Source organism: Antrostomus carolinensis, unplaced genomic scaffold (assembly GCF_000700745.2).
Source record: "Antrostomus carolinensis isolate BGI_N321 unplaced genomic scaffold, ASM70074v2 scaffold30926, whole genome shotgun sequence".
NCBI lineage: Eukaryota > Metazoa > Chordata > Aves > Caprimulgiformes > Caprimulgidae > Antrostomus > Antrostomus carolinensis.
Window position 1 is genome coordinate 37,252 of NW_010323019.1, and position 25,574 is coordinate 62,825.

The following is a 25,574-nucleotide window of genomic DNA, read 5'->3' on the forward strand; positions in this document are numbered from 1 at the left end:
TTGCTTAGTATAATTCATGACTAGTTAGCTTGAACCATCTACCCCTTCTTAACAATATTTGTCTCAGACTTCACTGGCACATCATGGCCTTGCACCGTCGTTTCACCTGAATCTATGGAGCAGCATTACCAAGTCGGATTTCCCTATTTGTCATTTAAAGAAATTTCTACTCCTAAGCAGAGGCCAGCCAGGCTACATTTAGTTTATGTAAACAGCAATGCATGTGAGAAACCTGTATTGCACACAGAGATAGATACCATATGCCTCAGTAGATATTTCAGACTTACAGCTTTTTCGCATCACCAGGTAGTCTCCACACTCATCTTCTATTGGTAGAAATATTTCTGGAACCACAATCAGGATACGGCGCTTTGGCGGTGGGTTAATATTCCAAGTGCATTCAGTATTTGCAGGATAGTCCCCAGGATAGTTTGGTGATTCAATATATCCAGTGTAATCTCCCAGTTCACCTCCACACTGCCTATCTGAAAAGGCAATACAGCATAGAAGACTAGGCAAAGTGAGGTGATCCTACAGCTCTCTCTACAGTCACTGTCAGAAACAGTATGTGGGTGACAGACACACAAACTTGTCTGTTTGCATCTGATGCAGGTACAGTTCTCTTTGCCAGCTTCACTTCACACTGCTGCTTGCTTCTGCCTTTGTGTTTTAATCAATATTGAGACATAAAAGTACAGACTAGTCCCTGTTAACACAGCAGGCGCTGTTGACTAAGCCACAGCCAAGCAGCAAGGCAGCTGTAAGAGGACACAAGAATGGTAAAGCAAGGATGCTCCACTTGCTCGTACCAGACAGAATGTTTTTATAGAAGTATCAGGTGAAGTCTAACTGGAGTCTGAGGTGCTCTGCTCAGGCTCCATGCCTGCAGCACCACAAAATTGGGAATGCAGCAGGCCTTTTCTCTGCACAGATCAGCACTGCTGGCAGTAAGAGAGGGTGAACCCCAGTGCAGGATGCTTTGCCTGTGCTCCCCAACTCCGCATGGCCACAAGGGCCTGGGCACAACAGCACCATCACAGTGACACGCAGATGTGACATGCTCAAGCAACAGATTCTTTAAGTGAGACACATGCAGTTCCCAGAAACATATTTCCATGTATGTACGAGTATATATGCCTGTGTGCACACAAGTGTCTCCAGAAGTTCTTCTGGAGAGTCACCTCTCTGCCCTCTGTTTTCCCTTTTTAATTTACCCTCAGCTTCCCATGCTACAGCTACCGTAATCCAAAACAGTGGTTGTCTTTCTAATTGCCTCTTTCAAAGGTTGTTATTAAGAAGAAATGGTTACTAGAGCTATTAAGTTTTGTGAGCCATCATGGGAGAAAATATTTAATAGCAAGACCCAGAGTGACCCTGCACCAACTGGCAAGACATAATCATCGCTTACCTTAACAAGAATGACGGAACCAACATGCAGAAGTGGCCTCTCATGGACCTCAGTGAGCTATGTGGGATGAGATGCAGGTAGGCAGTAAAAAAGCAGCAACACCACTGCCTTCTCTTCAAGGTCCCTGGAGCAAAGCTAAATTTTGCCCTTAGGGCCACTCTGAATATTAATTGCCCAGTCTTTTTTATTTGTACGAAATCATCAAAACCATCTTGCTATACTTACTTTTGCACTGTGTTATATTTGTTGACCCATCAAAATCAGTAGTGGTATTTCCAGGGCATGAAATGCAGTAATTTTGTCCAAATTCAGGCTGGTATGTCCCAACTGTGCAGCGAATACACCGATGAGTTGTGGTATTATAAAAATGGCCAGGTGAACACTGAACTGGAGAGTAGTTAAATATGTTAAATGGTGAAAAAAAGTGGCAGTAGCACATTAGAATGTGATTTTATGCATTTTTACAGGGCCCAGTATAATTTAAATAACCGAAATGCCATATTCATACACTATGAGAGTTATAAAGCAAAGGTAATTGAACAGAGTTTAGTTTATCAGGTCACTTTGTGCAAGTTCAAAAGTCCCAAACACAACACTGTGGAGCAGTTCTGTGTGGAAGCAGTAACAAAAGATATGGAGGAGTGAGTATAACCACCATGATTTTGTAAGCAAGACACCAAGTAGAACAACATGTTACCAAATGGTCTGGCCACTGACATTTGACTTGGAAGATGAACTGTATGTGGAAACACTAACTAAACCTTTCTTTCTTGGCACCTGATGCCAAGCAGCACGTGCACTGCTCCTGCATCCTAGTATACCCCAATGCTCAGCTCACCACAAGCAGAGGTGAAAGACTTTGGCCCTCTACAAGTGGCACCTTGCACCAATATTAGTGACTAAAGTGGTATATTGTCGCCTTCTCTCATGATCACACTCTGCCTTGCAACAGCAGGCCGTGACTCAGGGTACAGCCACCTGCACCAGATCTGCTTCTGCTTTATTTCATCACGTCATGCAAACCATCATGTTCGCTGAGACACATAAGCTATAGCCCTCACAGGGCTTGCTGAGAGTACAGTACCTCCTGCCTCACCAAAGCGAGAGCCCATTCTGACATACAAACTCTCTCATTAACTCAAGGGATTTTATGGAAGTTTCAAACATGAAATACACAGACATAAGGGAAAAATCCTTTCTAGCAGACTTGCAAAATTTTTTCTAGTTCTCTGTATACAGACAGGAAGATTTTCTTCTCTCATTGCAATCTGAGAATACAGGACCCCAAACACCTTTACTTACAACTCTAATATGCTTCTTTTATTTTGATTTTGCTAAGCTATTCTGCCCATCATCATATGCACTGAAACCTGACAGAAAGCAGTCAAAAGCATAATCCAAATATTATCTTTGCTCCATCACCACCTTGCTTCTTTTTCCTTGCCCTTTTTCTTTTTGTGACTAAAAGAATAAATAAAATAAAATCTTTTCCTTTTACCTCATTTGGCAAGTTTACCTCTCTCAGCTCAACATCAAAATAATTTACTACCTTGCCTTTCAAATGTAGTTTTCTGTGCTGCACAGTCCCCTTTTTTCTATTCCTTTTAAGCTCTGCTTACTCCCAAACAACTCTAGTGTTGTTGAGCTTTGTAAGCCAGCTCAACCTAAAAAAGCTCCTGCCCCCAAACCAAATGCTTCAGATACAAGTTCCAAATAGTTCTTGCATCTGTGATTTCATGTCTCATGTGGCCTCTTCCACATGCAAATTCTTGAGCTCTTCATTCCAGTTAATACAAAAAATTCCTTTAATCTCCACTCTAATTTGAAAACTGAACCTCATTTATAGAACTGGTTTTGTTTATGTTAAATGAAACTGAAATCAGTTCCTCTTATCTTGATCCAAGGTTTTTAAGATTTTTTTTTAGTGCTTTAACTTTCCAAAATTAAGTCTGAAACAACAGCACTTGTGGATTCACTGATTCTTCACTGAAGAAATCTATTAGCTATCCCATTATTACCAGTAATATTAATTCTTCCACCATACTGCAAAATTCTTCTATTATCTTGCAATTCTGAATCGTAAACATATCTTAACTGACACCATAGAGATCTCTTAACCAAACCACTACCAAATGTTTGCATCAGGACCTTGTATCTACTCTACAGCAGTAGATTTTCTATTAACACTTTTTCTTCAGGTGATTTTGATATGTCATATTCTTCTACCCATACTTGAAGACACTGAGCAAACCATTATACTGATTAACATTTCATCTCTCTCCATGGACACATTTTTATCAGCATTTTCAAATACAACTTCGTAGCTGTCTTTGAGCTTTTTACATTTCAGATAACTAATGAAGTAATGAAATTCTTTCATTCTTAAAGACATGATTCCCCACCTGATTTTCAGTCCTGGGAGGAAAAGCTTGGGAGCTGATTGTGTGTCAGTTCCACAGTGATCTAATTTAAAGGGCCATCTGAGGTACTCCAGGGTTAGGCTGAATGGTAGCGTTTTAGGTATATCCCAAGGCATCCAAAGCAGTTTCTCATTATGAACAAGAAGAAACTATTTTCTTACTTATCCTCCAGGACTGCAATTCCCTCCTTCACATTCTCATGTTGCTGCTGTGCTCAAACCCAAAATGTCAACAAGGCACACTGGTCTTGATTTTTTAATTGAGACTTTTTTTTCCCCCCTGTTGTTCCTTTATATGACTTTTCCCAAAGACTTCACTGGCCAACTCTCATGTATCTCCCAACCCCTTCTCAAGTCATAAATAAATATCAGTTATAAAAAGAACTGAGACTTTATTGAGTTGCCTTGCAGCCAGGCCAGCCCAGACAACTATGAGACCACTGGAAGGAGAGATCCTTGAAAGGAGAATGACACTTTTTTGAATGCCTGACTTCTAGCAGCAGCAGTTACTTTTGCCTCAGAGTAACACAGTTCATCAAATAATTCTTGACCTTACCTTTGGTCTCACAGTCCTGAAACAAGGATGCACTGCTATGTCTTGTTGTTAGACCTCCTCCGCAGGGAAAGCAAGATACTCTCCCAGCTTCAGGCTGGTATGTTCCAAGGGGACATGGCAGACAGGGTTTGAAGCCATCAGGAGAATATTCACCTGGTGAGCACTGATCTAGAAGAGGAAGAACACGCTGGCTTCAACCCGTACATTATAGGTGAAGGTATGTTACTGAGCCTGCACGGGACCTGAAACCCCACAGTGAAACTGCTCTGCTCTTTACTTGGGAAGAGGGAGCCAGGGTTTCAGAACTGAATGCTGGCGACAGACAGAATGTGATACATGCAATGTACTCTGTAAAACTGAAACAGACACTGATAACCTCTGGTGCTAGTGAGCTCCTCTGTGAGCTGAAACGGATTTCATGCTTTGTTGCAATGCTAGCTGGACACTTGGCCTGTCCAGCACTCTCAATTAACCTGTACAGTGCAATTATGTAGTGATTATCTCCTCTTTCTAGCTAAAGAACTCTTGGACTCCTCTCAAATGAAATAATATAGTACTGAACCTAAGATGCCAAAAATGTACTTCCAGATTTCTATAAATATTTTAATCTTAATATTATTGAATATTCATACTTCATAACCATTGGTGTTACTGAATTGTGTGAAAACCTCAAGCACAAGTAATTGTGCAAATTCACCAAACTAAACATTATGTGTGCCTCAAAGACTTTTAAAGCATAAGTATTATTGCAATTCCTCTGATACTGAATCTTAGATAATGATTATCTACACACTGGATTGCTGTGTTCTGTATGGTGCACAGGTAGCACTAACTCAATCAGACTGATTTTACTTAAACACACACACCTCAATATTATCTAACAAGCCCAGAAATATTTATGGGTATCTTTGAAAAATTCTGGTTTTCAAACTTTTCACAAAAGAACTGGTTTCAGTGCCAGTATTTAATAATTATCCTGCTCTGGAAAGGCACAAAACACCATTGCAGTTGTTCAGTTGTGCTGAAAAATTCTGTCCTTTTAAAGACCTGTTACGATAATAAACTGTTAGTTTTAGTTTATACCTCCAATAAATCACTCAGTGAATAGCTGTTTTGTTAGGAAGTTAAATTGGCCTTGGCTTCATTTCAGGATATATGACTAACAACAAGCAGCGCATTAACTACCGGTCATGATCAATGATGAAGAGTTTTGTTTATGGCTGATACACTGAGTGGAATAGTGAGAGTTCCTACTTAGCTTAAAAATAAAATACAGCAAGTTAAGCAATGCTCTGTAGCTTATCAATGAAAGCTAGTGAGGAAGTCTTAGCTCTTGGTTCTAACTTTTTCCATCACACATCACTTCTGCTCTCATAAAGACTCACATTCATCTGCTCCCACACTTTTCAAGCCTTTCTTCATTTTATAAACATTCCTACAGAGCACTCATCTCTGTACTCTGTGCAACTAAACAAACATGAATGAATTAAGGCTTTCATTGCAGCACTCCTAATAAGGTAAGGAAAGAGCACTATTTACAATTCCATGTCAAGGAAAGACAATCAAGGTTAGTAAAGGTGATTTTGAGAAGTGGCTATTGATTTCAGAAACCCAGAAGCAATGGAAAGACCAGTGCAAATCTCCTTCCCTCAAAAAACTCTATAGCTCCATGAGAAATCAATGCTCTGGCTGGCCTTGCTAGAAACTAATCTGCTCTCTGCTATCTCTTCTTAACCTGTGTTTTTCCCTTCATTTTAATCACATCAAGTTTGGGGTGGCTTGGTTTTGGGTTTTTTTGTATTGAGGGGGCTGTGTATGTATCTTTGTTTTGAACAGAATGCTACTTTACATCAACACAGGTTTCCTGAACTTGCTCAGAGTCCAGCATAACAGTAGGTCAGTGTGGTAGTTTAACTACAAAGTTTAGCAAAACCAGGACAGTTGGCTAACAGAGCTCAAAGGAAACCTGTTCCAGGCAGGAACCAAACCCATTACTTATGTGGAAATGTTAAATTTGAAAACTTATCTCATCAGATCTCTCTTGACAACTTTATCACCTGCACGTTACTTGCCTCGAAACCACATGTTGTAAAATTGTAGAGCTCCCTTTGGAATAAAATTGAGTTAATTTAAGTCTTCCAGGATTATTTAGCAAAGTGTCTAATTTTTGAAAATTTGCATTGAGGAGGTAAACTTAAAAAGATGTCCTCAGACATCACTGAAATCCTCAGCATGGGGCATTCTTGGATGTACTGCATGACTGAATTCTGAGAGCAAGAGAAAGATGGGGCACAATCACCAAACGGTATGTTTCTGTGCCTCACCTCCCTATTGAGACACACTGGGAGCTCCAGCTCATCTTTGGTTTCCAGGATTCTGAGGACTGGGACAGGAGTCACAACTTACTTGTCCATCCTATCCTGTCAAGTTTTATTAGGGCATAAAACACAACTTTCTCATTCCTCACTGTAGTACGCTCCCACACTTCAGCTAACTAGCAAGAAGAAAATATCAGGTCACTAACTCTGTGGCTGTAGGTTCAAAGCCAAATTAGGTGGCCAGCAACTAGGCTACTAGATAAAGTGCAAGGTGATACAAAGACAACGTTTACACAAGTATTAGAGTTGATCAACTGTCAGGACTCCTGCAGTTTGGCAGTTTCTGTGTACTGAAAGAAGGCTGACATTTTATTTCAACTGTGCTCAGTGCCAATCTGAGGTCTGTTACACCACACTGGAGCTACACCCCAACTGCATCAGGCCCCAGTTCCCTCCTGTCCTCTAATCGCACCGGCTGTCCCAGGGATGCACTGTGGCAGGTCAGCAGGATGGTTGGCTATGCCTGTGAAAATGCCCACAGAAGAAATGCAGGGCTGAGACAGTGAAAGGCAGGAACTGTGTAAAATCTACCAGAACAGAACTTTTTCATTTGATCTGAATCAATCAATTCAAGTATTTCATGTTGATTTTCCTAAAAGGTGGCAACAATAGAAAGACAACTGTAAAAATCAGTCCAGTCAGCTACCACTCTAATAGGGTGTCCAAAACCAGCTGAAAAAAAGCTGTGTACAGTGTGGTGGTCACAGTTGTGAACTAGCTTGGAGAGAGAAGAGGATCAAATGGGAAGACAGAGGACAGGCTGACCCAACATATAGAGAAAGCTACGTAATGACTACCCAGTTCTTTCAGTACAAACTACTGCTTAAAAATAAGAATATTTGTTTGGGCAACAGCATCTTGCTGGAGACAAACCAGGCTGAGAGAAGAGTCCAGCTGGACAAGCAACGGGCTTGTTCTGTGTATCGCCGGGGTTTGAGTTCACAGGACACCCTCAGCCTAGCTGGCCACTTTCTGCTCAGAAATCACATCATTCTCAGAGCCCCAGCCTGTGGAGCGGCCTTCCAAGACAGAGCAGGCAGGGGAACATGAGTTGCTTTTACAACAGAGGACACTGGTTGATGAAGCAGCACACATGGTATGCCTCCCGGGACTGGAGGGACCAGGCCTACATGGACAGGCCAATGAGGGTACTCCACACATATTCATACCTGATGTCACTACATGCTATAATGAGCCTTATTCTCAAGGGTGTTAAGCACCCATGCTGAATTTGAAATCAATGAGATGTGAAAAACAGCAAGAAACTCGGGATTAGGTTTATAAAGTATTTAAAATACAGAGACTGGAAAAATTAAGTTTTAAATATTGCATTGCCTAGAAAAATGCATAGCCCTATCTTTCCCTCACTGTGACTTCTGAGATGCACCAAACACTTCAAGCCTTAATAGATGCTATGTGCACATGAGAAAAGAGGTCAATACATCCAGATACAGATTTAGCTATTTACAATCTAACGAATACTCATTATTCAATGCAAATATTAAAATTACTCCAAGTGATGCCCAAGCTTTAATGCCTCAAGTTCCTAAATATATCAGTTTCTTCAGATGACTACATCAAACTAAGCTTTTCAAAGTGGTACAAGTGTCCAGACAATTTGATCCACAAACACATTCCCTGTAAACTGCTCCCAGTTCTTCCCCATCTTCCACTTGGAAATGTTCCAAACACAGGCCACTCATCTAACCCCACTGGAGCACAGGGCAGAGGCAGAGGAAAGCCTGTTGAGAGGCTCACAGCACTCAGCAGGGCCCTTCAGCATAACAAACAGACTTGATGTTAGGTTCAGTTATACTCACTGTAGTTATAGGGACATTATGTCAACAACAGAAATCATCCTATGGAAATCCATTGGACTGTGCATGAAATTAAAAACAACAAAAAACAACAATAAAAACCCAAGAAACACCTCTAAGGGTTCAAACCTTTCCAGTCATTTGTTTAAATGAAACAAAAAAAAAGTTTACAAGCTTCATTTCACAAAACTAGAAACTGCATGGTCCCACCTGACACATGAGAAATACCCAGTCGAAACAAGATCTGATGATTTGCAAATAATGACATTAAATCAGAATTCCACTGGCTGGCTTAGCTCTTTTTTCAGAAACCTGACTGGTTTTCTCCAAATGAACAAAAGAACTAATTGCCTCTAGCAGACTTCATTTCTGTAGCCAATGTCTTTGTTTGTCTTCAATACCCATTAAAAACCCGGTCTTGAGTCTCATGCAGCTGTTTTAAACAACAAAAAAAAAAAAGTGAAAGCTTTTCTGATGGAAAAACAAGAAGAAAAGGGGTGGGGGGCGAGAGGGGCCCACAGGGAACCAGGATTAACAGTTACAAAGACATTTAAAGGCTCTTCCCCTCTTTTCAAGAAGTTAGCCTTTGAGCATTTGCTCCCATAGACAAATGCTGTAGTATCTTAGTGGCTGAGAAGATGAACCTCGTAAAGGAGGTCACGATCCACCAATTCACCATTTTCTCAAGAATGATGCCTTGACTTTAGAAGGAAAATCACCAACTGGTGCAAATTGATTCTGAAGCAGCATCCTTTAAGTTACTGTGTTTTAGCGGTTCACACATTTAGGTCACATGAGATGGTTACGCATCTGTCCTGGTTTTTAGCTGAAACAGAGCTGGGTTTCTTTTCAATAGTTAGAGTAGTGCTGTGTTTTGCTTTTCAGCCTGGGACTTGTTATGAGAGAAACACTGATAACATCCCAGTGTTTGCATTTTTGTCGCTGGAAGTGAAGGACTTTGTGTTCTGTTAGTCCACAAGCACAAGATTTAAGGGGGTGAGGAATATTTAAATTAATAAGCTAAATTGGCACTTGGGTATGCCAAGGGGCTATTCCATCTCCTGTCCCCCATGGGCAGGAGATTCATGAGGGGCTCTTTCTCTCTTGCTCTCTCTGGCTTTCGCTCGGGCTCTCGCTCTCCCGGGATTGCGGTTTCGGGTCGGGATTGTCGCTCCTCCGGGATCGTTATCTGGGAACAGGCTGGGCTTGGTCAGCTGGTGGTGAGCAGTTGCACTGGGTGTCACTCATTTGTATATTTTGTTACTGTTATCATTATCACTACTATTTTAATATTAGTAATCTTTTAAGTTTTCTTTAATTTCTATTATTAAACTGTTCTTATCTCAACCTACGAGTCTGCTTATCCTTGCCCCCCAGTCCTCTCCCCTGTCCCCTCGGGGTAGGGGGGAAGTGGGTGAATGGCTGTGTTGGCTGCTAGACAAGGGTTAGCCCAGTGAAACTATCACTAAACTAAGGGGACAAAACTGCCGAATGCTGAGCAATGAAATGCATCAACACCTCCCACACAAGATAAAGCTGCTCAGCATTTACTTCAGAGCAGTGCTTATACCAGTGCTGCTCATGCTCATGTCAGTGAAGTGACAGCTCCTCGGATGAATCCACTTGCAACTACCATGCAGCAAGGGCATGCTCACATGTCCTTTTAGACAGCAATTTCAGGGAATGGTACTTTGCATTGCCTCCTTCCATCTCAAAGTATTCCTGTATCCAACACAAAAAATACCAAATGGAACAGATAAGGTGTGCTGTCAACTCCATGGAATGAGATCAAGGTATGACAGAGTTTTAATCAGTGGAAAAGCAGCTAATTTTTTTGTTGTTTCTCCTTCAGTGGAAAGTGCCTGAGGGACAAAGGGTCCCAATAGATATCAACTTCTCCTTCAATATGGAGGTTTCTGGTAAGACAGTTTCTAATAAGGAATTGCTAGTATTTAAACAGTTGGTCTTTGGCTGTCAGATCTGTCTAAAGTCTAGCTCATACTGGAGAATGAATATTTGTAGCTAGTTAGTGAATGAAACTGCATTCTCCTCAAGACAAATCTCCTCTCAAAGAAACATGTAGCATTTCCAGCATCCTCAGACTGTTCATCCAGTCTTGAAGCACTGTCATTCAAATATGCATGTTTTTTACCGTAAGATTTACTTCAGTGTGGAAAGAACACGCCCCTGCTATGAGAATCTAGTTCTCTGTGAAGGTTGACAAAGATTCCATTTTGCTATATGCATTTCCAGTGATTTACACTAGTAGAGACCTACTGCTGTTTCCTCCTTGGAAGTCATTCACAGGGCTTCATAGAATTAATCAATGTGAGCCAATGCTAAATATGCTTACAGAGCTCATAACAAGGTAGATAAATGCAACACCTGAAACTCTAAAGCATCAGAAAATTCTAAACAGAACTGTATGTTAAACAGCTAATTTAAAATAAAATACACTACCCCTAAGAATCAGCAGTTAATTCCTTTTTACCATCAACAGCTGTTTTAAGAACAGCAGACATACAGAGGCAACCATTCAACATATTAAGAGTGATGAAAATCATATCTAATCTGTTCCTGGTGCCTTTCTGCAGCTTTTACTCTGTGCTGTGCCCCACTGCGGACAGTAAGAGTTAAGACAGGAAAAATCAGGAAAAGTACTACCTCACCAAAAGTGTGAAACTACATGAAGTTTAGCCTATTGCCACAACTGCAGGCCAGTTACCCAAGACAAAAGGTGTCAGAGCAGAAACCAGACTTTCCCCCTTATGCTGTTCAGATACACCTAATGTTTCAGACAATGCTGTGCCAGGAGAAGTCTACCATAGGAAGAGGACCAGTACAAGACTGTCTGAATTGATAAGACTGTATCTAATCTAGCCATTCTCCAAGTATTTTGTTTTAAAAAATGTATTTGAAAACAATGAACTGAAACCTGCACTTCACTCACTACCTGCACCACAGAAAACTTGTAACTCCCTAGAATTAATTTTGTTCCCTCACAGCTTCTTGCTCCTCTGCTCAGACTGAGAAAAATCCCTTTGCCAAGTTCTCTGCCTGTCCAGAGACCACATCCACCACCTGCACTAAATCCACCTGCTGACCTGGTATCTCTTGCTATGGAGTCACTTTCTCCCCAGAATCATTAGCATGTCTAGATAAGCAGGGCTGCAATCCCCTCCAGAAGTTCTCAGCAGCTCTGCAAAACAATCAGATCAAAACAAAACACCCTGACACTCCTATGCACAGCTTCTTCCTCCTCTTCCACATTGTTCCCACTCCCTTCTCTTCTCCCCAATGTATTTCTTAGCCCCTTCTGACTGGTAGCCAAAGTGGCCCAGTGCTGCCCTTACCATACACACTGGGACAATCAGCTTTTTCTAAGGAAATGAGGCGTATGTAACAACACTGCCTCTGGGCGTATTCTATGTCCCCTCAGCAACTAGTGAACTTTCTGCCCAAGTTCCAGCAATCTGACAAAGGATGCAGAGAGGTTTCAATGATACTAAGTTTCTGTACTTTTAATGTAAATAAGTAGGGAACATGCAAGTGGAGGAGAGAGACCTTCTTAGCATCCATGGTTGTGGTGCAGGTTCCATCTCCTGTTTGATCCCAGCAAATCTACACAAAGATATGCTCTGAATACTTCAGCTGAAGAAAGGAAGATTCATTTAATGATTGCACCCTTTTAGGCACAAGCAAATCGAACCATAAGGCATGAGACCCACAGGGAATCATATCTTACTAGTTCCACTGCTCACAGCAGTACCTGTTAAAATGTCCAGAGCAAACTGTGGCATCAATTCAGCAACAGAAGAGGCTTGACAAGTTGTTCTTCAAAACATTTGTCTTCATATGCTCAGTGTGTCTATTTTAGCCATGGACAGGCAGGCTATTTGTGCTCACCATACCAAAAAGTTTTCCAGGCATTCTCCAAAAGCCCCCTTTTTAAACTGGTTCTGCAGCTAGCTAAAAAAAAAAAAATTCCTTGTTGTTCCAGTTCCAAATTGTAACTCGTGTTGCCTTCTCTACCTGCAGTATTTTTAGCTTACTCATTGCTATTTTTTCCAGATGAAATCACAAACGGCTTGAAAGCCATACTGTGCTCTGTACAATGGGCTGAGACAGAGTTTTTCAAAGCCTTCCTCCAGCATCCAACACAACAGCTTGAATACATCCATGTAACCTCATCTTGGTGAACTTTCCAAAGTTTTTCAGACTTATTACAAAGTTAACAAAAAAAACCCAAACCTTACAGCTTTTTCCAGCAGAATTCCTGAGTAATTCCCTAGCCTGCTTGCTTGCACAGATGTTTTAAACAACACCGATTCATTTTTCTATTCTAGGAATCCAAGTTTTTTCAGAGTTAGCAAAACTAGATTGGAACATCTATTCTGAGACCGGATGGCTTGCAGTTGGAAGATGTACTAACTCAATCTGACAAGCATTTTAAAGGCTTGCTGATTCACAAAACCACCTACATGCTGCCCACCCTATGCAGCCTGAATTAGCTGTCATGGTTGTTAGGCCCCTGTTAAGATAACATCTGATCCCCCTCCATAACTTTTGTCCTTTGTAAGCACTTATTATGGCTGTACTATGGCAGTGCCCTCCAGTGCCATGATAATTAGTATTTTTCTCAGTACTGGCCTATAAAACCCATATTCTCCATGAATTTATAACTCTATCATGAAGATTCTCTGGGACTCAGAGCTTAATCAGGAAAGAAAAATGTGACTCTGTCAAATTCTGCTCAGCCTTTTCTTTGGAACAAGGCAAAGATTAAATGTTCACAAGTTCAGAAACATAGTGTTATACTGGATACTAAATGTAGTCTTAAAAATAACACTGGTGATGTCAAGGCAATTGGTGCCTGACGTTACTCTCACATTTTCTACTTTGAGGTTTCTATAGGCTGTGCACCAGCTATAATAAAATGCAATGCACTGAGCCCCTACTCTATAACACAGCAAGTGCCAACAAGAAATACATAGAGGGGCACATCTCAGTAGCACAACCCCTACTTCTTCACATACAGCCCTCTTCTCTCTCCTGGACAAGCATCCCACAATCCTCTCAAGCTCACCAGACCTGAGCAAAACAGTAAAACACAAGTGATAGTTTTTTCCTAATTTATGTTTACTTACCACATCTGCTACCCACATGCAGCTGTCCTACACCACAAGACTGCTGTGGCTCTGATAGCTTGAGAGACTTTCTGGCCACTTCGTGGTCCATGCCAGAGACACGAATGCGGAACTGGTCCCTGCTGACTGTCTTCCGTAAGGTCCGAATGGTTTTACGGAACCTCTTTTCGGTCTTTTTCCGAGCACAGCGCACATCACAAGTGTCTGAAAAGTATCAACGGTGAATGCTGCTATAAGTCACCATGCACAAAAACCCACCTAAATCAAAAGACCAACCAATGAAATCACTGAGAAAGCAGCTTCTGTGAATAAGTCTGAAATCCTTAAGGACAACACCACCAGGCTAGAAGAAAAATAATCAGATCACAAGACATTAATCTATGGGCAGCTCTTTGGTCTTTGAATCTATCCCCATCACTCACTCTTTTTGAAGCAGTAAAATTCATTTTCAAAACAGGAGATACTTTTTTACTATCATTTTGCATACAGAGAGAGGTGAAAAATACAGAAATTAAGGAGCAAATGGCAAGAAGCATCAAACCGCACCTTGGATTATTTTCCAACCAACCTGTCACCTCCTTTTGGCTTGTTTCAAGCTCAAAGTCCGCAGTGATAAAAATTTCTCTAGTTGTTGTCAGTCTACTGAGGTCTCCATGAACCTTCTTGCCGTAGCTGCATGTTAGGTTTACATAGTGGAAGCTCTCCATTACTGAATTATGTCTCTCTGTATGAACAAAATTAAAGGAAGCAAAAGCTTGGCCAGCTATGTTATTGAACATTCATCAGTGCTCAGCGCATATGTTGTCACAAAGAGTTAAAGGAGAGAAAATGACCAACTCCACATGCCAGTAAACAAACACTGACATAGAATCATGACTCCAGTGCCCCTACAGATGTACTGGGCTGAGGCTCTGGCATCGCAGTGGGTCTGAGGCATGATTCACTGCTAGGACGAGAGCTTGGCTGCAGTGCTCAGCCCGCTTCCCCTGGGTTTTGCTAGCATGTTCTAATGAATTGCCTTTGCACTATGCAAAGCATCTTAAAATCATGACACTGCCTGCATCTGGCAGGCTACTCGAGGGAAAAATTTTTGCACTCATATGAAGCATGTGAAAAACATGTTAGGTTATAATGGTGTTTAAATTAAGTAGTGGCTGCATACACAGGACATTTGGAGACTATTTTCAAGGAAACAAGATTCAGTTAGAGACAACACCCGGAATAAGCTTTGGTCCTGGAGTATGTAACTCTTCACTGAGCATCTAGTGTAGTTTCTCACTGTTAACTCTTCTAAGGACAAACTGACATGCTGATTCATCATACTGTTTAGTGACTTCTTCCCCCAGCTCCTTTTTTTTTCTTTTTTTTTTTTTAAATATACTCCTCCTCATTTTCTGCTGACTTTGTAAATTCCCAGACTATACTTTCTGCCTTAGAGTAGATGGAAGAACTGACCTAACTGTGTCCATTTGGGGCTGCTGAAGTACAAAAGGAGCACAAGAGAAAAGAGGAATAACCCTTTGGCAATAGAGTTAGCATAAAAGGTCATAAGATTCTTCACTGAGGGATCAGACAGTAAGGGGCAGGTGAGAAAGGAAAGAAAATAAAGAAGGGATAGAGTAAGAAAGGAAAGGAAGACATCAAAAAATTTAAAAGAATAGCTGATTTTATTGAGAATTTATTGGCAGTGGTACAAACAAAAAAGGAGAAGGGCTTTCCTATCAAGACTGTAAGGCTGTCACAGGGAAGTCCTGTGATCTGAAACACCTATTGCAAGAATCACGGCTGGGAAGGAATGTGATTCATGAGGTCAGCGAAGAGCAGAAAGTTTGCAGTCCTACATGCTATTCTTATCGTGTACTTCATATCTGGCAAGCACTTAATAACCCCTGAGCTATGGCTCTAACCTGCTTACCTGCATTTTTTTATTCATACCTTGTATCATCTGTTCCAGACCTTCTTGAAACATCTCGGTCTTTTTCAAACTACATTTTCCTTCATTTAATTTAAAGGTTACACTTATCTTGATGGCTGAAGTATCTTCGGGAAGAAACAATGACATGTTTTTTAAAAAAGGAATAGAAAATCTAGATAACCTTAATGTCACATCATAATGATGTCAGAAAAAAATATGCTGACATAAAATGAAAAAGCAGTCACCACAGAAAACCTAAAGAGATACCAGCTTCCTCCTGTTGCGAAGCTGGTTCACACCTAGATTGGAACAAAGTGTGATAGATTTCATTTTAAAAAAAAAAAAAAAAAAGGAAAGAAAGAAAAAGAAAAGAGAAGAATGAGATCGAGTCCAGATCTGCTACTGGGTAAATGAAATAAAGGTTAGCTGAAATCAAACACTCCAAACCAAGAAAGTACTTTATGTCTATATAAAATAACACCTCTTATCTGTTTAGCTTTAAATGCTTTCTAAACTTCACTAACAGCACTAACAGCAGCAGCAGTCTAACAGCTCAACCTAAACATATTGTATGTTGCCAACACTGTCCTGTTTGGATGTCTAAAAAGAAGCATGACACTCCTGGCCTACTCTTTTTTTTTTTTTTTTTTTTTTCTCCCCTTATTCTTAAGTCTTAGTTTGAGTGATGCTGATGAAGCAGTAGAAGGGGAATTTCCAGTCATGAACTGCAGTCATAAGGAAGAGGAAGAAAAAACAGAAGGAGTATAATGGAGAGGGAAAATAGAAAGTTAACAGAAACACCCTTATTTCACAGTTATCTATTCAAATAAATAATTCAAATAATGCAACAGTAAATCTAGTTATTACCCAGCCAGCTGGATGCATTTGTATTTTGCTGCTTTTTCTTAAGCTGAGATGATCTGCCACAGGTGAGGGTGTAGGCATCTTGTGTTCCTAACAGACAGATCACAGACAGACAGTAAAGACACAAGCACTGTGCACAGACTGAAGACTCCTGCAGTATAAAAGACAGTTTTAATTTGTTCATTGGCATCATTGCCTTCACCTTTTTCAACAATGTTGTTCATAAAATACTCCACATTAGAACTTATCTCTTCCTAAGCAATTTAAAGGGTTCAGGAAGAAAAGCAGGATCTGTCCCATGAGCACTGAGTCTGCATGCTGTGTCCTGCAGGGCGGAAGGGTTGCACGGGCAAAATCTCAGACCCCACGCAGGGCTGGAATGCCATCGCCCCATTCAGCAGAGGCTCTCAGGGCCAATTAAGGAATGGCCCAGGGAGCACGGAGAATTCTGCCCTGTCCTCCCCAGCTTCAAAAAGACAGTTGTCATGAGAAGGGAATCTGAGGGTAGAGTTATAAAAGACAAGAAAAGGGGGGCTTTCTTGGGACACTGGCAGGGATATAGCCCTTTATTATCTATAGTGAAAGAGGAAAAGTTCTTGTTGGCTGTCTGCTACTTCTTGGAGCTTCCACAAGAGTTAGGTTTGCTACTCTTATGCCCCCTACAGAACCATATGCTTGGTTTTGACTTACCAGAAAATACCTGGACATCCGAAGAACAGCTTAAGAAGCATCTATCGCTCCCACCACTCTTAATGCAGTGCAGCAATACCTTGGGCAACATATTATCAGGAAAGGGACCCTTTGTCTCTAAATAGGATAAAACAAATACTCACAGAAGTAAAACATCTACATTTACCCTATTAATAAATCATCATACAGCTGCTTTTGTAGCTGGTACCCAAAAGCACCCATACAATTAATATGCTGTTTAGACACAAAATCAAAGCAAAATAGAATTACTGGAAGATCATACCACATAAGTAATTTCCTTTCCGGTAAAGCTATCATCGGCAAACCTTCTCATGCAGAGAAACAAAAGGAAATAGAAGAATGAGCTAGATAAAAGCACAGGAAAGAAAGCATCAAAATCTCTCAAAGTATCTCCTGTTTTTGTTTTCGGTTTTTTGGGTGGTTGTTTTTGCCTTTTTTTTTTACCAGTTTCAATATCAGTACCATCATGCCTGACTAAAAAGTAAAGCAAAATATCAGGAACAATGACTCATACCACCTAACTGGACAGATCAAGATTTTCAGATTTGACTATAACCACATGGCCATCAGACATGTCTGGAGTAGAAATGTATTTACTAGGCACCTTACCAACACAATCCTTTTTATTCCAGTGTAATTTGTAGTTAGAGTGACACAGGCATTCATAGTCTCCTGGCGTGTTCACACACAGCTGTTGGCAACCACCATTGTTGACACTACATTCATTAATATCTACAGAGGAAAGGTAAAAATACTTTTTAAAAAGTTACTCTTGACAAAGTTCTGTACTCTAACTCCACTAGGCAAACACATACACAAATACTGCTAAGTAGGATTTGGAAAAGATTTTAGGAATGCTCTCTGGACACCCACCTTGAAAGAGTTTTGTTTTCATGGAATTCCTTTGATAAATGTCAAAACTGATCAAACATTGTTGGAGGGGAGATGTTAGGTATGTCCTTAAACCATATAATTAAAAAAATATTCAGCCTCAGCAATATGATAACAAATTAACTCAAAGAAAAGGAGAGCGAATCAAGTCTGCATTGCATTGTGTCTGGTTAATTAATATTTCTACTTTGGAATAAAGACAGACAACATGACAGGATTCATACTGGTCAGTCCTGCAAAGTGCTCAGATAGATACAACTGCTGTGGAACACTATTTGACTCCATGTGGGCAAATAACACCATTGTATCACCAGTGTCCCTTTTGGCCAATTATCTAATTTTGGGGCCTTGCCCTGCCCAATAAATGCCAGTAGGAGGAGAAACTACTGACAGCACAACACACTGCCTTTGGTGCAAACCTGCATGCTGATGCAGAATATACCATTCACCAGTGGTGTATCCCAGGGGTCAATACTGGGGCCAATACTATTTATCCTCTTCATTAAACATGGACGATGGGACAAGAGTTCACCCTCAGCAAGTTCGCAGATGATACAAAACTGGGAGGAGTGGCTGATACACCAGATGGTTGTGCCACTATTCAAAGGGACTTTAACTGGCTGGAGAAACGGGCCGACAGGAATCTCATGAATTTCAACAAAGGGAAATGCAAAGTTCTATGTCTCTGCTTCTCAGATCCACCCTGATGACTGCTTCACTTGTCTCCATTAGCTTTATAGCAATTATACATAAACCTAGAAAGCTGCCATCAAGAAACTTCTTGCAAGTTCCAGAAAGTTTGTGCAACCAAGGGTACCCACTTCTACGTACGCTTTTCTCAATGGTAATAAGTTCTTGCCACTGCTCCCCACAACCATTTGTTCCTTCAACCCTCTAGACAGATAACAACCTGGTAGAAATCACTGTGAAATAGATTACAAAACTGATCTGATTTCAGGGGAAAAACATACTACTAACAGAACTGAGACAGCAGGGGTAGGAATGACCAGCATAGAAATAACAGAGAAAGGGAGCACCTTAAGTTGGTACTGCTGCCCAAGATACCACAAAGTCAGCCCAGATCTTAGGTTTTCACTGACATTTTGTTAGGATGCCACATGCAACGGCAACCTCTTGTCTCCAGCACTTATTGAGTTCTTCCATATAGATGAGAAGGTGTATACTCAGTATCCCCATCAACTTTGACACAGTCTACTTTTGTTTTGTCATAGCAAAGAGTAAAATTTACTCTATATGTCTACTGCATATACATAGGCTTGTGTCTTGCACAGACACTAATGAGACATGTGGCAACAGTACTCTATCACCATGGCCTGTAGTGTCTTTTTATAACCCACCTCCACAATGTGTGAAGCCATAGAGAGCATATCCTTTGTTACAAGTACACTCAAAGGTGCCTGGATGATTGATGCACGTGTGGTCGCACGTCCGTTCAAAAGAGCATTCATCAATGTCTGCAGATTTTAAAGGGATACATCAGTATCTTTCAGCCTGAGAAGGGAGCACTGATGAGCTAACAAAGCTGGATGAAGAGATGTGCAGATTTATGTAAACTAAGCAATTTCTTTTAAAGTAAATAATGTAACATAGTTAAATGACAACTTTTAAAAGAGCAATTAGTTTGCCAAACAAGCTTTTTCTTGGCAAACTCAAAAACTGCTGCCACATTTTTAACAACAATGTTTAAAATAAACTATTTCTCTTCTATGGGAGGAAAAGAAATGGTGATAGAACTCTTATTTCATTAAAGAAAGCCTATGTAAGGTCTGCAGAAATAGGTTTACAAAAGAAAGTATTGTCTTTGATTCTTCCCCATAAATGAAAGTAAAGTCCACATTTTTAACTGTATACGAATATGCAGTGCCTGATTTAAGTCTGCTGAGAATCACCATGTCCTCTGAGATACACCTGAAGATAGGTGACTGGTATAATTTGGAGAATTTTTCCACAGCTCCATTATGCCCTATATTTAGACTTCAACATCTGTCTCTAAAAGCTGCTGAGATAACTGTTTTCTCCAGTGAAAGTTTTCCTTGGCATTAACAATCACTTTGCACACATCTTCTTCGTAAAGCATCATTAGCATGCTTCACTTATTTACTAATCATCATCTCAGTGAGTTGAATGGCAAAATGGTAAAATTCATTTCCATTTCTGAGGCCCTGAATGTTTATTATACCATCAAAGCCACATAAACCTTCTGTGCCATGCAAAAATGTTGCAAGATACAAAAAAGGTCACATCACTGACACGACATCATTCTTTTTTCTTGGGCTTTGACATGCTTCAAGATACCACTTTTGAAACAATCTAGAGAAAGTAACAGAAGTGGCAGAGATAGAAGGTAGATGCAAGTCTTCAAAATACATTCATAAACAGATTCCATTACAAAAAACCCCACAAAATATCTTGAAAATCTAATGTTTTCACAGTAAGTTTGTTCCATATAAATAGTTGCCCTTCTTTGTCTGATTTTCAAAGAATAAGAATGCACCAAAAACCCAGGGGAAAATTATTTTCTGTTGGTCAATTCAGCTTTCTGAAGTTCATCATTAATGTCAGCTGGTTGTCTAGGAAATGGAATTATTCACCTCCCCCCTTGGCTGATTAGCTTTACATTGTTTCATACTGTAGCTTTTCCAAAACCACAAACCATTTTGATATTTACATTTTAATGTATTTAAGCAGCTTAAACAGGAGTGCTAACTCTATATGTACAAACCATTATACAGAAAAGCAAATATGTTTTGTAAGTCTCACAGGAGAAATCCATGTCATCCTAAAATCAAATGCTCAATGATCTTTTAGGGAATAGCGATTCCAGTCTGTCTACAGGTCTATAATTTCATAGATCACATGTTATATTTTTTGTTTTCCTTAAATAATGAACTCATTGCATCTAAATGTCCCCTTAAGAAAAAATATTTTAACTGCAACAGTGAACTAGTCAGTAAGATGGGCAGAGAGATACTGTCTGGTTTTCCCTGTAAATTATTTAAAGATCATTAACAGAAGTAGGGAGAAGTATTATCCTCATAAAGAGCTTTTTAATATGATGCTATCTCTCTTGCTTCCAGATACGAGTTCACTGTGCCATTAAACATACCTCCTACAATAGCATCAAGCCAACTGTATTAACTCAACAGCTGTTTCAGAAAAAAAAAAATAATTAAAAAAAACCTGAGGAATGGAAATTTTTCTGGAGTCCATTAACACTTCATCATTGTAGTAGATGTCCAAGCCATGCTGATTTGTTCTACTTCTATTGCCTCTCCAGTATACATACCTTGACAAGTCTTCTCATCTGTTAATAATTTAAATCCTTTTCTGCAGCTGCAATCAAAACTGCCAACAGTGTTCTTACAGAAATGATCACAGCCTCCATTACTGGACTGGCATTCATCAATATCTGTAACAAAAAATGTGCTTCAGCAAATAAACACAGTACATTCAACACACTTCCACTGCCAGATCCAGAAAATAGTCATGTCCAATTGGTTAGAGAAGCCCAGAAACAAAATCTAGTGAGACTACTACAAATTTTAAGGAAGATCAGATCCAGCTCTTAAGAATGATCTGGCCCATTTAGCCCCGTGACAGTGTTACTTGCACTCATTTACCATACTGCTGTCAGTTACTTTTGGGTACACGTATTCACAAAAGACCATTTCTCTATGTTGTGTTTGGAAACACTTTGACTTAAATGCTCTTTAACAGGTTTTAGCTTTTTAACATTCTGTTTCCTCTTCCTAAGTCCTGCAGAAACATCAGACAGAGGAGACCTTCCTGAGCTACCCTGTTCTTTTCATGACAATATCAGAATGAGTTCTTTATCCAATATTAATAGACTCAGCATTGAGATTCCATCATTTTTGCCTAGCAGAACAGTCCTAACATCTAATTACTGGAAAACGTATTCTCATATACAACCTGAATGTTCCTTTGTTCCTTTCTACTACTCTTATTATTGCTGCTTGGACCAGTATAAGTAATTTTACTCACACATCCCTTTTTACACACTGATATTTACTTACAAAGAGCTCTAATACCCAGCTGACTGTGGGTAAAATAGTAGACTATTGGACTGTAGGCCTGTAAGAACCTACACACCTTCCTCTCCCAATACTGATCTCTCCTTTACCGCAGACCTGCATTACCTCCTACCAAACCTCATCTGTGAAAAATGAGGCCATCTGGGCAGGAGGGGTGGCAGTGGCAAGGTGGAGGGCAGAGCAGTAGAGATTCTCTGCACATGATGCACCTGATATGATGGAAATCGTGCACCCATCCCTGGCTGCAATCCTTTCTTAGGTCAGATTACACATACTGGCTTCCCTCTGGACACTGATTACCTTCATTTGGGGATGAATACCTCACAGCAAGGTGGTGGTACACATGAGTATAAACTCACCTTTACATGTCTTCCCATCAAACTGGAGCGTGAAACCAACAGGACAGCTGCAGTGAACTCCGGTCGATGTATCTTTACATGTACGATCACAGCCGCCGTTATTTACTGCACACGTTTCTAGCCAGCAAGATAAAGCTGAAGTTTGCTCAGGGATATTATAATGGTAACAAGAAACATCATGTGATACCAGGCATGGTTCCAAGCACACTGCTATTCAACCACATTTAGTCCAGTATACACAAGCAACTACTAAATACACGTGTTGGCAAATCCCTGCCTCAGCTGTGTCCATTTTTTTGTGGAGACTCTACAAACTAAAATATTGTTTCTGGATATTCTCATCTTTAAACACAAACCCCTGCTCCTTGATGATGAATTTGTTCTTGTCAGTCCCTTTATGCCCACACTCAATTCTGGCTGATCCTCTGACATTTCCTACCAATGCTCAGACATCTGGTAACACTCAGCACTACTAAACTAGTTTTCTTAAATCACTCCCACCACGCCTTTAGATGCTACCTGTGTTCCCAGTCATGGTGGATTACATCCACCCTGAGCGTTCCTTCAGGCTTGTAACCCAGATGCCATCTCAACCTCATGTTCCTCTAGCTTCCCCCTATGCAAACTATGTCTAAATCTCACCAAACATCTCTAGTGAATGCCCCTAAAATACAGTTCTTCACATCCACCTAAACAGAAATAACTCACTCTCTGGCATCCTCTTGTAGTCAGTCTAACCACCTCAGTCAGTTTAAGTACCTCTTCATTGGCTGAACAAATGCAATTTTATCCAGCACATATTGATTTTGAGACCTGCAAAGATCATTTTCTACATCTGCTTTTTGAAATTCTCTTTCTAGGTCTGTCTCGTAATTTTCTGCAGCATCAAACATATGCTAATTATTCTCAAGTTTTGAGACCATTACTGGTTTATTCCCCCTGTCTCCCATCAATATTCATCAATATTTCATTCAATATTGGAAGGCTGTGTCCAGCCTTCATGTGAAGACAGAGTGCCTCTTCTTTCCACAGAAATGTCATTTTTTGAAAGCGAGGTTATTCATTTAGATGTCTAAATATAGACTCAGGAGCTCAGAGCTAGCCCTGTACTTTTGGTAGTTTCTTCCTCAGCCTCCATGTCACTTCTGTGGCAGACACCAATAAGCACAGTAAATCACCCTGACTGCCTGAAGTAAGGGCTTCTGAGAGGCAGACATCCTCTGACCTAGCTGCCCTGAGATCACAGTGATTGTTTCTCATCCAGTTCCTTCCCAGTAGTGACAAACCTTCAGAGGCTGGCATTCTGGGCCAGATGCGAACATCTCTAGAAAGAATAAGATGGCCTTGTATCCTAATATGTCTGTGGTGGTTTGGGACAATGTCCTTCTAGGTGCTACCCACCGCTGGGCCCAATTCTCTTCCATGCAGAAGTTACTTTCAGTTGAAGAGAAGCAGGTAAAAAACATTGCTTCCTCCACATTCACTTGGCTAAAACTGTAGCACAGAGGGGATTGTAATGCATTCCCGTGATGAATTAGAACATGGAAACACACGCTACTTCAAGGGCAAGTTCCTAACACCTCCTACTGACAGTCACAAACAATGTAAATAGTTTCTTGTACATTATGGAATTATATTATTTCCTTAAAAGGGAGTGGAGCATCTCAGAGAATTCAGCCCAAAGCTATGATGGTTACAATTAAAAATATATATATATATATATATTCAGTCGAAAAGGTTTCAGCAAACAGCAAAATTATTTTGGATAAGCACTTTTACCCATAAGCAATCGTCGCTTCACCCTCTTGTCTACATCGGCCCCTGCTGTAGTGTTTCCCTCAGAAATTTCAACAGCAGCCTCTTCCCTCTCTGTAAGGAGCATGAAAAAAGCAAGTGAGTAAAGGCGCCCTGACCAGAAGCCTCATCTAACATAACATCCAGTATGTACACACACGTAAACAGCTGCATCGCGTGCTGCATTATCACAGACTGACTAGACAGAAATACTTTTTTTTTTTCCAAATAAATTAATAATGAAAATAATGAAGACCTTTTGGACAAAACTATGAAGATATTTTCCTTTTTGTTGCTTCCTTACCACTCATGTTTGCTTCAATATTCTTAACAAAACAGAAGATGTGCTACAGATGTAGTGAACAGCAACAAGATGAAAGAACTAATTGAACTGTCATGAACTGTTCTGTTAAGAGTATACTGTCATCATCCATCATGGATTAATACAAAGACCAGCCAGTTATGCCTGAGCATTTGATTTCAATCAACAGACAACGAACTCTTCCAGAGACTGGAAGAGTTTATAAATCTTAAGTGCTTTCTTTACTGGATAACTGCCTTGCAAAAAATGTACTTTAATTGAATTCAGAGTTCTGGTTTTAGCAGACGTACTGCTTGGCTACACTCTCTGGCTCATGCTACACAAGAAACTGAACCTAAAGTATCATAGAGGGAAGGGAATCTTCTTTAGTTAGTGACAGGCCTTGTGCTTCAGATGGACCAGTGACAATTATGCCACAGCAAAGCCACACCACTCTAGAGTTAGTCATCAACAGAAAACTACTTCCCTTCACTGTATACTGACCCAGGCAGGTTTTCCCATCCACATGCATGATGTACTTGGGGTGACATCCACAAATAGGCCCATTATCTGCATCATCACATGTATGCTGACAGCCACCATTTCCATGATTACATGTTACTAGGAAGGAAAATACATGTTACATCTCACGAGTACTTCCAGTATTTTTGAAAGACAGTGTGCAATTTTGTCTCTGTTTGACCATCCAATACACCCTCCTAACATCCCCTTTTCCTGAAGAACACTGTGAGACTGAACCACTGCAGAGCTCTCTTGTGGAGCTCAACTTCCCATCATTATGAATGATGGTGCAACTCCCAAACTACAGATACTGAAGCAACCAATACTCTGGTGTGATAGTGTCCAGCAAAGCCATTGATTCTAGTTTAATTCAAACGCACACAATTTAGGTATTTGCGTTGGGTTTGAGGGCGGGGGGG

The 25,574-nt window shown here is 40.4% G+C and overlaps 1 protein-coding gene across 1 annotated transcript in view; it reads right to left on the reverse strand.

The window, feature by feature from the left end:
- SCUBE2 (signal peptide, CUB domain and EGF like domain containing 2) overlaps window positions 1-25,574 on the reverse strand; it is a gene marked incomplete at its 5' end in the record, with an annotated part of 38,504 nt that overhangs the window by 3,005 nt on the left and 9,925 nt on the right. Inside the window, 14 exons of the mRNA XM_010170473.2 lie at window positions 288-485; window positions 1,634-1,795; window positions 4,384-4,551; window positions 13,726-13,929; window positions 14,294-14,449; window positions 15,661-15,765; window positions 16,508-16,594; window positions 17,195-17,311; window positions 17,825-17,947; window positions 19,465-19,581; window positions 21,414-21,536; window positions 22,539-22,655; window positions 24,318-24,407; window positions 25,138-25,254. Coding sequence (XP_010168775.2) covers window positions 288-485; window positions 1,634-1,795; window positions 4,384-4,551; window positions 13,726-13,929; window positions 14,294-14,449; window positions 15,661-15,765; window positions 16,508-16,594; window positions 17,195-17,311; window positions 17,825-17,947; window positions 19,465-19,581; window positions 21,414-21,536; window positions 22,539-22,655; window positions 24,318-24,407; window positions 25,138-25,254 — 1,884 coding nt within the window. The remainder of the gene's footprint in view (window positions 1-287; window positions 486-1,633; window positions 1,796-4,383; window positions 4,552-13,725; window positions 13,930-14,293; window positions 14,450-15,660; window positions 15,766-16,507; window positions 16,595-17,194; window positions 17,312-17,824; window positions 17,948-19,464; window positions 19,582-21,413; window positions 21,537-22,538; window positions 22,656-24,317; window positions 24,408-25,137; window positions 25,255-25,574) is intronic.